The 16,048-nt window shown below is 35.8% G+C and overlaps 1 protein-coding gene across 2 annotated transcripts; it reads right to left on the bottom strand.

Moving 5' to 3' along the window:
- Positions 1-717: 717 nt before the first annotated feature.
- On the bottom strand, positions 718-8,423 carry LOC107197785 (uncharacterized). 2 transcript variants are annotated; one of them, XM_022663044.2, is made up of 7 exons: positions 8,283-8,423; positions 7,185-7,342; positions 5,621-5,725; positions 5,413-5,466; positions 3,634-3,798; positions 1,420-1,542; positions 718-1,314 (listed from the first exon to the last, which is right to left on the bottom strand). In XM_022663044.2, exons 1-7 carry the CDS (start codon positions 8,287-8,289, stop codon positions 1,258-1,260), a joined length of 669 nt encoding a protein of 222 aa, XP_022518765.2. In that variant the 5' UTR covers positions 8,290-8,423; the 3' UTR covers positions 718-1,257. The 2 variants fall into 2 exon arrangements, with proteins under 2 accessions (XP_022518765.2, XP_022518767.2); XM_022663046.2 differs by lacking the exon at positions 3,634-3,798.
- Between the last annotated feature and the right edge of the window lie 7,625 nt (positions 8,424-16,048).

Below are 16,048 nucleotides of genomic sequence, written 5' to 3'. Positions count from 1 at the left end.
ATATAAAATACAGAAGGAATTGTAGTAAATAACAGAGATTATTACAATAATGTGCATTATTTACTTCAAGAGAGATTTATATTATATATCTATATTTTAAAATGAACAGAAACAGTATCACAGGTGTGTGAGGGGAGTTTCTAGCAAAACGCCTTATCTACAGGGATTTTAAGTTACATTATTTTTTATTTATTTAAAATTAAATAACAAATAATTCCTGTGGGAGAGATCCTGTGGAATATGAAATAAAATGTAATGGATTTTGCTGTATAATGTGTTATTTAGGTTGTGTGGTATGTACTACTAGCTAATGTAATGGATTTATCTTTTATGCACTGTACACATAACAGTAAGAAAGCGAGACACTGTAAGGAAAGAAATACTTGATCCCTCCTATTATCATTGTATAATTCACACCCTGATCGTACGTCTTCAGAAAGGGGTAAAGTTGGTGCAGCAATAAATTATTATGGTCTATTCCTTTCTTCCACTGTGATGGGGAGCTGAAATTAACTTCACTTTAAATGCTGCAGCCTGTGCCCTCTGTTGGAGCATTTAAGGTGGAGAGGTTAGCAAACATGCTAGCTACTTAATGATTCTTTAGTCACTTGTGCCTAGCACAGTGTGCAAGTTAGAACCCTTAGTGTTACTTTGTGAACTGACAAATGTATAGCAAGGAAAACAACAGCAACAATAATTCACAGCAGATTACAGCATAAAAAAAATTTAATAGTATACAACTCTTATCCAAAATAATGTCAGATATTTTATGTGGATATTATTTCAGATGGATTGAAGTGCTGTTGGGGCTCCTACTTTAGACTTGGATACTCTTTGTACACCAATTAAAAGCTAAAACAAAAGAGACTAGTTTCACATTATGATTCAAATCCATATATCATTTGTGGCTGGTATACAAGTCCAGTGTAATAACACATTCATTTGTGTATATAATCTTGAGTATATGTATGTGTATGCAGCTCTATTAATGGTCTAAACTATTTTAGGTAGAAAAAAAAAATTATACATTTTCATAGGACTCCTAAATGATACATATGATGCATATAATTACAGTGTATTTATTTTTCCTCTTAAACATAATATTGTGTATTAGTGTGTTAGAACAGTAAGATTTACAAAATCTAAGTGAGCAGAATTGTATTACTTTTAGTACTAGATTGGTGTTTAATGTTACAAATTCATTACATACTTGTGTATATGTGTATATGTGTAACAGCATATGAATGATAACATGGTTTATTGTATGGATGGCCGTCTCTGAGGAGCTGAGGCTGCATTCAGAACAATCGTGGGCTAAAAGGAGAAACGTGAGCAATAGACAGAACAGTTAGCAATCACTGACAACTTGAATAAAATGGTAATAAAATGTGAGAAATTGTGGATAAACTGGGATCTTACAATGCTGGACCGGGGAGAACAGCACTGAATAACTTTGCAGCAGAATGCAGATAAAGTGGCAGAGATGGCAATCTGAGCTCCGAGCACTAGCATTTCCAGTCCTTTCACATGATCATACGCAATCTGTGGATAAGCAGAATAAAGCGTTATACAATCCTTTTTTTTCTCTAAATTGCTGCAGATTTTAGTAGTGTTCATACCCTACTTCTGTTCTGAGTGCCTGTGAAATATTTGATATGACATCAGACAGTTAAGACAACACAACATAAGCTTGTTATAAAATTATACTGATGTGTGAATCGTACAACACAGACAGGGATTAGGCCTAGTGTTTGAATCATTAGAGTATTGTGCATGGAGATTTTCTATTGAAAGAAAATTATAGTCTATACTAGGCATAATCCCTGTCTGGGATACCACTCCTACATGTTCATATTTCTATGGAACTAAAGGTATTCAGGAGCTGGACACGTGACAGATGCATTCAAGGAATTGTAGTCAACCGTAAAATATTCATAGAGCACATTTTAAACAACATCAGTTGTGTGCTGCACAAATACAAGTGCTGCACAAATACAAACATTAAACTACAGTGCTAGTTAAACCATTTTGAAAGAAACTAAACATTTTTTACATGAAAGCCATGGAATATTAATGAGCTTTAAGACTAGATTTGAAACGTGACGAGGTGGTTGCCAATCGAATCTTCAGTGGCAGCTTATTCCACAGTTTCGTGGCAGCCACAGCAAACTTGGGGACCAGAGCAGCAGCTGATCAGCAGATCTTAGGGACCATGCCGAAACATAAGGCACAAGCAACTCAGGAAAGTAACTGGGAGTTAACTTATGCAGAGACTTATACACTAAAGGAAAAGTTTAAAAGATAAAATGGTTTAAATTGGACAGCTGTCTGAGATGATAAAAACTGGACTTAGCTACCACCTTTATCTGCTTGTCAAATTTAAAACCCTCATTGAATATAACAACTGGGAGTCCAGCTTGGGAAGTACCAGATAGATGATGAATTTTACGGAAACTTGCTGTTCCCAAGTTGTGTGACTGAAATCAAGGGTTAGCTGCTAGATGCGCTTTTAATTTCACCAGTAGTCCCGCACGTTTGCTGTGCTGTCTAAAACTCCTCCAAGGGAAGAGGCCTGGTTCCTGCCACAGGTGAGCAGGTACAGCTCTGGAAAAAAAATAAATGACCACTTAACAATTATCAGTTTCTTTGATTTTACCAAATTGAAAACCTCTGGAATATAATCAAGAGGAATGTTGATTATTACAAGCCAAGCTGAACTGCTTGAATTTTTGCACCAGGAGTAAAGGCATAAAGACTGGTGAAAGAGAACATTCCAAGATGTATATATAGTGTTATTAAAAACTAGGGTTATTCCACCCTGCTCTTAATGCCCTAAATGACAATATTTTTATTTGGAATTTGGGAGAAATGTTGTACCAAGAAATAGCAAAATCAGAGAAACTGATTAAAAAACTGGTCTCTTAATTTTTCGCCAGAGCTGTATGTCTGCAAAGAAAGGAGACCTTGCCCACCATTTCAAGAGGCAAATCCAATTTCCATTAGGGATTGGCAGTCAGAAACTAGAAGTGAGTTGATTGAGTTACTTGTGATAAAAACAGAACAACCGCCAACCTAACTAAGAGCAACAGACGACATGCCACATACACCTGTGCCATCTTAAAGTGGAGTTTGTTCATTATCTGTAAGTGTAAAAGTGTTTAGTGAACTACGGCGTCCGACCAGGCAAGACAGCTGCAGGAATCATACCAGACAAAAGGAGTAATAAATAAATCTATTTAACTTTTTCAAAATGTGACCTTGTATATATATATATATATATATATATATATATATATATATATATATATATATATATATATATATATATATATATATATATATATATGTATGTGTATATTTTATAGATGGATTGACACAAAGTGTTTGTTATTTTCCATGGTTTGAATGATGTAAGATAATATACATATATTGAAAAGAATTGCTGTCCTGTCTCTCATGCATTTAGCTGGATTTACACATATTGTTTGTATGGAATATGGGTGTAGCACAGTATGTTACAGTATAATATATTGTAAGGAAATAAACTAAGCTACTTAAACAGGAATTAAACATTTATTTTTACTGTAAAAGAAGTATCTTCATTTTAAAGGGCACCAAAAAAAGCAGTCTTACCGACAACCCTTCGCACAAATCGAATATTTTAGAAGTGTGGTTATCATGTTCAAATTCCCAGCAGCGGTGATACACATGGGTGTACATAATTACCCCCGAGCTCATAAAAAAGGAGGTCACTGACACTACACACAAAACAATCTGCATCCCCAAACAGGCCTTCAGCTGTTAAAACAATAAAAACAGAGAGACAGTGATTTAAACAGCCTTCATCCTGAATGTATGTATTTATTTTATTTTTTGTATGAAAACCAACAGTAATTCAGTAATGATTTTATATAACCTGCATAAGGAAATTGTCTGTTTTCATTACCGGGTTTTGTTTTCTGTATAATAAGTGCATTTACACGTTCTGATTACAATTGATAACTTTAGTCATCTGGTTATTCAACTAGTGTTGTAAACATACAGGGCCATCTCAAAAAATTTGAATATCTTTGAAAAGTTACTTTATTTCAGTAATTCAGTTCAAAATGTGAAACTCATATATTATGTAGATGTATTACACACAGAGTGACCTAATTTAAGCGTTTATTTCTTTTATTGTTGATGATTTTGACTTACAGCCAATGACAACTATATAAAATTAGAATATTATATAAGACAAATTGGTACTTTTGGCAGTGTGCTAAGTCCTACTGGAAAATAAAATCATCTCCAAAAAAGCTGTCAGCAGAGGGAAGCATGAAGTGCTGTAAGATTTTGTGGGAAAACACTAGTATGAGTTTCACATTTTTAACTGAATTACTGAAATAAAGTAACTTTTCATATATTAACTTTTCATATATTAAATTTTTTTGAGATGGCCCTGTACACTGACATGAAAAAGTAATGACATAGCAGTTTGCAGATGTGAGATGTTATCTTGTGAGTGAGGGTAAACAGCTGTCAGAGTGCTTGCGACAGGGGACATGAATCATGGAATCGAGGAATAAAAGCGGAGTACAGATATAATCACGTAATGCGCAGGTGAATACAATGAATTTTAAAAAATGCTATCCGAAAACTTGTTCTTTAGTATCTGTACATACTACAAATCCTGAAATGCTTCTGTTTTTTGGTAGTTGTGCATAAAGCTGGCTAGCTGGTCTGGGAATGTCCAAAAGACCAACTTCCAGTTCCCAAAAAACATCAAAATAGCTAAAAACACGTAATATATTTGAGTAACAGTACCAATGACGAAGAAACTTATTTACAGAGGCTTGCAAAAGTACTGATGCACTTTTTATTTGTATTTAATTTATATTTTTAAAACTATGTAATGTTTTGTTCCACTTTATAATTATGTGCTACTGAATTAAATATTATTGTTTGTGTTTGTTGTTGTTAGGTGACAAGATATAAAAAAGTTTAAGGGGTATGAATATTTTTGCAAGCCACTGTATATAACGAGGAACAACATATTGTTGTGGGCATTCAAAGGTGGATTTAGTCCACTTCTTTATATTGATTGGTTAGCGCTGAAGCTAACTGAGTGTTATTTCCACCCTATTTTTTGTTTAATTCCATTTACTTCCCCCAAAATCCAAATTTTCTTAACATTCTTAACATTCCTTAATCCACAGTTTCACACGTGTACCAGTATATTTTAATATTTAAACAGTGTTTATATATATATATATATATATATATATATATATATATATATATATATATATATATATATAATGATATAATGTGAAAAAAAAATATTTCACTTTCATTATATGAGCTATTTAAATTACTATAGCTATGTGTCACAGTGTCACAGTAAAAAAAAGGGAAGTACTCTTTGCTTACTTTAGGAAGACGGAGATTCTGTGCAGCTATTGCCACACTACCAGCTATGATGCCCTAGAGCATAAAAAGCAAAGACACATCAGACACTGCATTAATACAACACAAAGTATCAAAATAAGATGCTGGTTCTCAAGATGAAATAATGACAAACTTGACTGGTATTTTGGTAAAAAATGCCATAATTCCATTTCAAAGTGGCAATACTTACAACTGTAGACAGGCTACAAAAGATGATTTGCGCTGTGTATATGCTCTTCTGCAGTGATGTAATGGAGATACTTATTAAAAAGGAACTCAGTAAAATCTGTGTAACCTGTGAAGAAAAGAAAATAATATGTACCTGATCTGATCAGCATTATATGGGACATTCCACTGAATGGGTGCCATTGGCTTTTAACTCTTTTTTCAACTCTGAATCTAATAAAACATGTACTGGTCAAACACAGGCAGCTTTACTTCATTTTTTACAAGGTCTTTAAGCTGAGGATGGTTACATTTTTCTCAATCCTGTGATATTTAAAAAGCATGTTTAAAAGCAAGTCCACTAGTTTCTTTGATTTTCTCTCAAGAAAGTGTTTATTTTAAAGAAATTGTTCACAGCAAGTTCAAATAATTGATATTTATGAGAAAAATAATCACTATATATGAAGGCACATTGTGTTTTTCTAAAACATGCAGTCATTTTTACCCAAACCTGAAATTGATTAAATTTACTATCATGCAATTTATTAAACAAATGGATAAATAATGAACTAAAAAGAATTGGAAGAAAATTGGTTTGTATTGACTAATATTTACATTAATAAATAAATAAACCACGGGACTCTACTCACTCCAGGTACTAGCACTCATTCCTGTTACTGGCACTCACTCCTGTGACTGGCACTCACTCCTATTACTAGTACTCATTTCTGTTACTGGCACTCACTCCTGTGACTGGAACTCGCTCATGTGACTGGCAATCACTCCTGTTACTAGAACTCATTCCTGTTACTGGCACTCATTCCTATTACTTTTTACGTTTTGAGTAATAGGACTGAAAGTAACAGGAATGAGGTTTTAGCATAAAATTAACAAAAGAACATGAAAAATAGATAAATGGCAGCTATGCTATACATTTCCCCAAAATGTGTATTTTAAAAATAAACAAATAAGATCTAAGAATTGATTTAGGTAACATAAATTTGTGTTGAGATTGACGTCCTCAGTCATAGTTACAATAAGATCAAATATACAGAAAATCAAATGACGGAATTTAATTTTGGTCTTCCCATGGTTATCAGAAGAACCAACTGATGTAACGTCCTCTTGTAGATGTGACTTGTATACTGTTCCATATTTTTCAGATGGGGTAATGTTTTCCCAGAACAGGAATGAGTGACACCCCAGGGACACAACTAAAATGTGTATTTTAACTTTATTATAGATTTAAAAAGCATAGGTGGGATTGGGAGTCACACAACTATGTAATAAATTACATCTCTGAAGGATTTTAATAATTATATTACATGGTAAGGTTTATAGTTAGAGAGTAGGGACAGTTAACGAATGGTATTTTTTCAGTGTTCTAAGTAGTTTTTGTTATTTTTTTAATTACATAGCTTACTTTTGCATGTACTATGTTATTTTTGCATTTCATGTGCATTTTATGCACTTTAACGCACATTTATTTGCATTTTAACGCACATTTATATATCCAATTTCCTGGCACCAATTCAGTGGAATATGCCAAAAAGGCATACAGTATATTATAAGTTTTTGTTTACACATACCCCTAAAACTTTTGGCTCCGCCTCCAAGTATTTGAGTACTTGATTGGGATTTTTCTGGAAGCTGACCTCCACTAGTGCTCCTGTTTCACTTGGAGAGTTATGGTTGTGGCCTCCTTCACAATGCTCAGCAGAGTCAATAATCTCCACTTCTGCCTCATCTGGGAAGCATCAAATCAAAGCCAGCACATTTTAGTCAGTAGTGGAGTTCTAGTACTATTAAAAGTACTAATTATTATTACAAGCAATAAAATTAGTTACCAGCATTATTACCATTACTATCACACATGTATTTATGCTGCATAGTTACAAATATTTTAATATGAAAAACAAATCTCATTCTTTTTGATTGTTGGCTAGAATTGTCCAAGCAAAACATGACTTTTGGAATGTCAGAGAGAGAAAGAGAGAGACAGAGAGAGAGATAACAGAGTACAAGGCACTTTCAGGATTATTGTGAAACCCTGGTTTAATCTCAAACTGCTATATACCAGTAGTACTGAATATCCACAAAGGAGTTATCTTTCCCGTCCAAAAGAAGTTTTCTATTGAACTTGGGTTTACACATAATAATACTAATAATTGCACTTTTGTACACTCCAAGAACACAATACAAGTTACAAGAACAGCATATAAATAGATAAACATATTTAAGGCCTGCGTACAATATTGTATCAATGTTGAATCAAGGCAAAAATAAGTGCATTAAGAAAGAAAAAAACATGAAGGTCGACTGAACGTGCTGGTGCTCTCTGTATGGTGTTGGGCTGAATTTTTCAGAAGGCCTTTCTTTCCTCACTCAGTTCAGCGGAGGCGGGAACATGTGCTGTTACTTTACTCCAAACTACAGAGCGGTTCATCCTCGTAGTTTAAGGAGTGTTGTCTAGAAGAGCTGAGTTGAGCAGTAAATCTGGAGAGTGGTAGGTTAGCTCTTCAGGCAGCATTAGGCTCAGAGCTCTGTTTACTCAGAGTCTGGGTGAGAGTTGTTTGACCGCGCAGTGAAAACAGCCCGTGATCCGACAGCTTCGCCCCTCGCGCTCTCGCTCTTTAACTAAAAGCAGAAACACTGATTTACAGACCAAATTAAAGCAGAATACTTACCTCTCATTTTCTCTGTTCGGCGGGAGCTGCAGTCTCTTGTTTAGGGAGAACGGGAGAGGTGTAGTCTCTGCTCGTAGTGAATCTCTGCTGCTGCTGCTGCTGCGTGTTTTTGAGTTTTCCCGTTACTCAGACCCGCCCCCTGAAACCTGACCCCCACAAACATCTGGAGAACTGCAGCGGTTCACACTCAGCTCCCTCCTACAGTAACAATGGCACACATGGAGCTGTATGCAGTACATAGTTAATGTAATAAATACACTGTAAGCCTGAATTAGTTCAAGTTTTTTTTACTTAAAATAAATAGGAATCATTGGCACCCCAAAGCATCATGGGAGCAGTCCTATGACCGTGTATTCCTCAGTTTGGCCACGTTAAAAGCGCCGGCCCGATCCAAATTAATCAGTAACACATATACCACGTGGTGATTGTCAACTGCTAATAGCACCTAGCCAAGCCTGTATAAAAGATCGTACAAAACACATCTTTCCTTCACATATCACATTCAATTCGACTTAAAAAAAAATCCCTTTATGTTGATCCACATTTTCTGATTAATTCTTTGACATTTTAAAGATACAGATAATGCCAGGTTCACACTGCACGATTTTAGCCCAGTTTTCAGTTGCCAACAGTTTTTCGTTGATCGCCAACAAAAACTCTGCTCGGAAACAAATCAGTGAGACCGCGGGTCCAATACACACCCCCTGCATTACCAGAGCCGTTTATGCAGAGTCTGACCACTTTCGGTCCCCCTGTTATATCATGAAATGACTGTTAAACTCTAGAGGAAGCCTGCCAGTGTTTGAAGGGTCACACAACTAATACTTCCCCTACCAAGGACCGGGACCCCTAGACTTGAACTCACAAAACAGAACGAGGCTGAAGTTGGTTTGATATTCGAAGCTCCAGATTCGCTTGGCTCTATATTCGCAGCCGTATTCCCCGGCTGAAGTTGGTTTGATATTCGCTATTCGCAGCTACCGCTTCACGGTGGTTCAGTGAAGCGGTAGCTGCTAATATCAAACCAACTTCAGCCTCGTCAAAAACGGAGGGGTAGGGCTTACTGGTAGGGCCAAGGGGTGAAGTGGGATTGGGCCCTAAATACCTTAATTGTTTGAACTGCTTGTAAACGTCAAGTAAAAGAGTACTTTTAGTTTGTTTTATTTTGAATGAATTTATTATTATTAACTTCATTATTTAATGTATTCGTTTATCTATACTCTTACTTTATTAAGAATATTTGTGAACGAGATGTGCTATATTAGTTTCTCAGTTTTGAGAACCTTCTGAGGCATGAGCCCAGATAGCCAGCGACTTTGGCCCGGACTCGTTTCTAAGTCGGCACTGCTGGTTTAGAGTCGCAAGCAGAAAAATACTTCTGGCCCACAGCTGGCCCAGTGTCACTTTCTGACTGTTCTACCTACATCAGTGTCACTGAGCAGTCGTTTTGGTGCTGGTGAACGACTGACGCACCTGACCTGTTGATTCTCTGAACACAGGTGTGAAATTTTGTGAAATACTGCAGACGACCCTGTACCAGCACTGCACTAACAAAGTGGAAAACTGACTGTTCCCCACTGTTAGCACTTTTCTACCAAAGCTGACTTGTACATTTTCTTTTTATTTACAGTTACAGATGTTCCACACACACACACACACAGCCTGTTATAGTACTGCTTCCCACACACACGCACGCACGCACGCACGCACGCACACACACACACACACACACACACACACAGCCTGTTATAGTTCTGCTTCCCACACACACACGCACGCACGCACACACACACACACACACAGCCTGTTATAGTACACACACACACACACACACACACACACAGCCTGTTATAGTACTGCTTCCCACACACACACGCAGCCTGTTATAGTACTGCTTCACACACACACACACACACACACACACAGCCTGTTATAGTAGTGCTTTACACACACGCACGCACACACACACCCAGAGAGTCTTATTCTATTGGCAACAATTTTCTACATGGACTGAATAAGCTGTGTATGTTTGTGTGTGTGTGTGTGTGTGTGTGCACTTGCCCCCCAAAATGTCTGTGCACGCCACTGTTAGAATAAATGATCAAATTGATCCAAATTATTATATGAACTGCCTATTCACTAAACATCTTAAACATTGTATTAGACTTTAGACCAGTTATTTTGATTTGATATAGTGTTACAGATTTAAAGCAGCTCTACAGTCACACATTACATTAATTATGTATTATCTTTATTTCCTTTTACATTGTAAATTTGGACCTAAATCTTTTAGCTGTATATTTATAAAATAATACCTCTTTACCTGATATTTTTGTTGAAAATAAGAAATTAATAAACACAATTCTACATTGCATCATAACTTTGATTTGATCTGGTTTTAATAACACAGAGACAGTCATCCTGCATCAGTAAAATGTTTGTTTCCTTTATTCATGACTGGAATTGACTGCGTAAATTGTTGGTTAATAAGTTCCGCGAAGGACTGCCCGCGCTCAAACCACAAGGCAGGCGTCTCATGGCGGGGAGCGGACGGGCTGTGGAGACGCCGCCACCACGGCAAAATCTACGCACTGTATTATCTAACTGTAACATTATCATTAATGTCAGCAGGTTATAAGTGTGGATTACTGTATAATCACCGCACCCCTGTAGCTCAAGAGCGGAAAATGCTCCTTTCCCTCCAAGCTTCTTATCTTAGTGCGCATAAAAATCGTTCGCTCGAATTACAGAATTCTTGAGCACGGACTGCTATATCGTTCACTCGATTATTTTTTTTTTATCCGGCCCCCCTCCCCGGTCTCCGTATTATACAAAGTTGTTATAGAGAGAAATTTCCTTCTGCATCTCTACTATCACCTGACAAAAATATATTGATGCAGGACATAAGAACAGTGGGACAATTTGGGAGGCAACAATCATACATTTTGATGGTATGATTATAGGAAAAAATAATAATGTCACACTTTATTCATCACACGTAATTTACTCGCCAGAAATATGGATGTATAAAATCACTTTTGTAACCTGACTTTTTATTGTATTTTTTTCCCCACACTTTTATTGTTGGTGTTTTTAAATTGTTGCCTTTCAGCAGATAAATAATACCTAAAAGTGTTAATTAAAAATAATTATTAAAATTATAAAAAAAATATTTTTTTTGTATAAAATATTAAGCTGTACAAAATCCTGTGTGGTTGATGCTATAATTATACTGTACAATAATAATGATAACAATAATTCTTATTATATAATTATATAATTATACAGACTCACAGACACTTTACAAGAATAAAACAATTACATAATAAACATTTGAATTGCAATACATACGATTATAATGACGATATATATTTTTGTCCCCAGGAAATTACATGCATAAATGTGCACACAAAAAAATAAAACAGTAAAACAAAAAACATTTAAAAATAACTTCTGTTACTGGCATTCATTCCTATCACTGGAACTCACTCCTGTTACTGGCACTCGGTCTTGTTATTATGTTAAAAGTACAGGACTGAAAGTAACATGACTGAGTTTTTAGCATATAATTAGCAAAAACATGAAAAATAGCTAAATGGTGGCTATGCTAATAGCATGAGGACACTGAGCACATTCTACTGATTTTTAAAATTTCTATTTTAAAATAAACAAGTAATATTAAAGAATTAATTTAGGTAAGAGCAGTGACATAGACCTTCTTAGTCATAGTCAATTAGATCAAATATACTGAAAAACAAATAAGGGAACTTAATGTTGTTCTTCTCATGATCTTCAGAAGAACCAACTGAGTTGACCTCCTGTTGTAGATGTGACTTGTAGAATGTTCCAGATTGTTTACACTCTAAAAAACAGAGGTACGATATGAGTACTTTTTTGTACTCAAGGGTACACTCTTCATAATTGTACCCTCAAAGGTACAATATTGGTCTTTACAGGGTCAGATTTGTTCACTCTGAAGTACAAAGTAATTTCCTACAGCAATAAGTACAAATTTGTACCATTTATTTGTCCAAAGGGTACATTCAGTATTCTGTATCACTGTACTAATAAACTTTATATATTTTAATTGCACATTTTTTTATTTAAAAGCCAGACAATTTTTTATCATCAAGTTTTTGAGCCATATTTAGTTGATGATAATGTTTATAATATTTATAATCTTTACTGGCACAAAAATATGGGTACAAAAAAGGACTTTTACTGAAAGGTACTTTTTTGTACTACAATATAAGGTACAGCCCCAGCGACAAGCTATATACCATTTTAGGTACAAATCTGTACTTACTTTTCTTAGAGTGTAGATGGGGTAATGTGTTCCGGTAACACAACTAAAATGTGTATTTTAACTTATTTATTATGAATGTATTATGATTTTTTAAATTTGCATTCACACAACATGCACAATTCAAAAAATTACTTGTCTGAAGGATTTTAATAATATTTCATGGTATAATTTATAGTTAGAGAGGGGACAGGTAACAAATGCTTAGTTTTTAGTGTTCTATGTTTAATTTCATATTTTACTTTTGCAATTAGGTTAACGCAGACACTATGCTTAAAAATAAAACGCATTTTAAAGTTACTTCGTGCACCTTTTTACCATTTTAAATGTAGGATACTTGTGTTATTATACTGTTAAACTAAAACTAAAATATATTTCAGGCCTAGAGCACAGCTCACACCTGTTAGAAGTTTTATGAGTAAATATAATCCCTTATCCCTTAAATATATAATATAATCCCTTAGATCTATGGAATGACACGTTAAAGAAGCGCAATAGCGATCATTACCAGTAACAGCCTCCCTGTACGAAGACGCAGCGTTGTTTAGACCGGATTCAGGACTCTGGGAGATCAGGGGAGTTTTGCGCTTTTACAGCGCTGTAGATAGATTTATTAATCTCAGGTAATTAAACTACAAATGAATAAAAAACGGTCTTGAAGTATTGACTCGCTGGAGATTAACACATTGAATGTTAACATTCTTTTAGGCTCTTTCACAGGAGCACTGAAACTGCGCTGGTGAAAATCATTGATCGCATTACACGAGAAATATGTCTTTTCATATTTACTAAAAAACAGCAGATTGCAGCATCTACTTGTGTTTATTATATGCCACAATCTAATAAACGATAGAATTTAACTTAGCATTATTAGAGACGTTTAAAGGACGGAAGACCATAAAAGACGTTTAAATATGTTTGTTTAAACGTCGCATAATAGTCTTCTAAATGTTTATTGGTGGTCCTACAAACGTTCAATAAGAACGTCCCTTGCAACTTTTTGGCGACCCTTTTTTAGTTAGCTGGGAAAAGCATTTATTTTGTTTTATTTAAATTGTATTTATTTATAGTTATACATAGTTAAAACTAAACTGTTGTCATGTGTGAAGTAAAACGCGTTACAGCAGTAGTGAGGAATTCAGCACAGTTTGTTGTTTAGTTTTTATCACCAATAAAAATATTCAATCTATTTTTTTATTCTAATCAACATGGAAACGGATTTGTCCTCTTTATGTTAAAAAGATTTGGAGCTTTTAAAAAATATAATAATAATTGAAATTAAAAAATAAAAAGATTCTAAAAAAATCTAAACAAAATAAAAAAAATACATTAAATTATGAAAAATACAAATAAACCGGATAGTTTTAGCAACCACAAAAAAAAAATAATAAAATTTTCAAAAGCGAAAAAACATAGTTGGCATCAGTCTACTACCAACCATAAAAAAAACTAAAAAAAAAAAACAACCACAAAATAATCAAATATTAAAAAAGCTAAATATGAAGATTACATTAAAAATCATCCACAAAACAACTAAAAATAAAACAACTACCCGCAAAAAAATCCTCAAAAAATAAATATTAAAAAACGACCAAAAAAAGTTTACATAAAAAACAACCATAAAAAACTACCCCCTCTAAAAAATAACCACATAAATATTTACATATTAAAAACAAAAAAATAAAAGATTACAATAAAAAAAAGTTAGTATATATTTTAAATCAGATTTTGGACTTGGATGTGTTTTTTTTATTTATTGTTTGTTGGCTTATTGCCAACTTTGGAACGTTCGTGTCAATGACATCACAGTTTAGTTTACTGCTGTGGATAGAACTATGACGTCACTGTTGAACAGTATAAAAGGCGCAGCAGCACGAAAAACTTCAGTCGTCAACGGATCTTCGCAGCGACAACATGTGTGCAGTTCGAGGGATACTAGGCGCAGCCAGCATTGCAGCTCTAGCTATAGCTGCCGGTGGATCGCTTTACTACCTGTACCGATCCAGAACACAGAAGCCGACGACAACGGAGGAGACTACGGTCACTCCAGTGGAAGGAGACCCTGAACTGGTGGAGGAGAGGCAGGCTGAGCCGATGGTTGAACCTGTACTCTCCGAGACTGTGATGGAGTTGGTGGAGGAAGATGGAGGAGTTGACTGCCCCAAGGAAGAAGATCAGGTCACTCTCATTATGGATGAGGCACCAGAAGCTCTCAGCCTGCTACAGGTCACTGACTTAACAGAGTCAGAGGAAGCTGAGGTGACCCTTAATACAGAGCTTTGTGAGAGTGTGGTGGAAACACTGGATGAAGATGGAGAAGTTGACTGCCCACAAGAGGAAGATCAGACCACTCTCATCATGGATGAGGCACCAGAAGCTCTCAGTCTGCTACAGGTCACTGACTTAACAGAGTCAGAGGAAGCTGAGGTGACCCTTAATACAGAGCTTTGTGAGAGTGTGGTGGAAACACTGGTGGAAGATGGAGGAGTTGACTGCCCACAAGAGGAAGATCAGGCAACTCTCATTATGGATGAGGCACCAGAAGCTCTCAGCCTGCTACAGGTCACTGACTTAACAGAGTCAGAGGAAGCTGAGGTGACCCTTAATACAGAGCTTTGTGAGAGTGTGGTGGAAGATGGAGGAGTTGACTGCCCACAAGAGGAAGATCAGACCACTCTCATCATGGATGAGGCACCAGAAGCTCTCAGCCTGCTACAGGTCACTGACTTAACAGAGTCAGAGGAAGCTGAGGTGACCCTTAATACAGAGCTTTGTGAGAGTGTGGTGGAAACACTGGTGGAAGATGGAGGAGTTGACTGCCCACAAGAGGAAGATCAGACCACTCTCATCATGGATGAGGCACCAGAAGCTCCCAGCCTGCTACTGGGCACTGACCCAGCAGAGACTAAGGAAGCCGAGACGGAGGCTGAATACAAAAAGAAGCAGAAGAGACGAGGGAGACGAGGAAGATCACAAAAACTACGAAGACTAGGAAGACTACGAAGACGAGGAAGACTAGGAAAATGAGGAAAGAGGCTGTATAAGTAGGACAGTGTAGGATTAAGTGGTTTTGTGTCAACGCAAATTAGAAATAAATCTGCATAAATCAAAATTTCAGTGTGAGGGGTCTTTTTTAAGTCTTTTAGTCCTTTTGAAGTCTTGTATGTGAAGTACAGTAGCACACTCCGGAAAAAAAAAAACACCTCAAAAATAATTAAATATGAGAAAACAAGCAAAAAAAATATTACATAAAAAATCAACCACAAAAAACAAACAAAAATACCCATAAATAAAATAAAAAAATAAAAAAGGTTTACATAAAAAACAAACATAACAACCTGGCTAAAGCTGAGGTGATAGTGGAGCCTGTACTCTGCGCGATTGTGATGTAGTTGGTGGTGGAAGACGAAGGAGTTCACTGCCGACAAAAGGAAGACCAGGCCACTCTCATTGTGGATGAGGC

This window comes from Astyanax mexicanus, chromosome 8 (assembly GCF_023375975.1).
Source record: "Astyanax mexicanus isolate ESR-SI-001 chromosome 8, AstMex3_surface, whole genome shotgun sequence".
Classification (NCBI taxonomy): Eukaryota; Metazoa; Chordata; class Actinopteri; order Characiformes; family Acestrorhamphidae; genus Astyanax; species Astyanax mexicanus.
The sequence above is the reverse complement of the archived record's forward strand: the minus strand, read 5'-3'. Positions and strand labels throughout refer to the sequence as shown.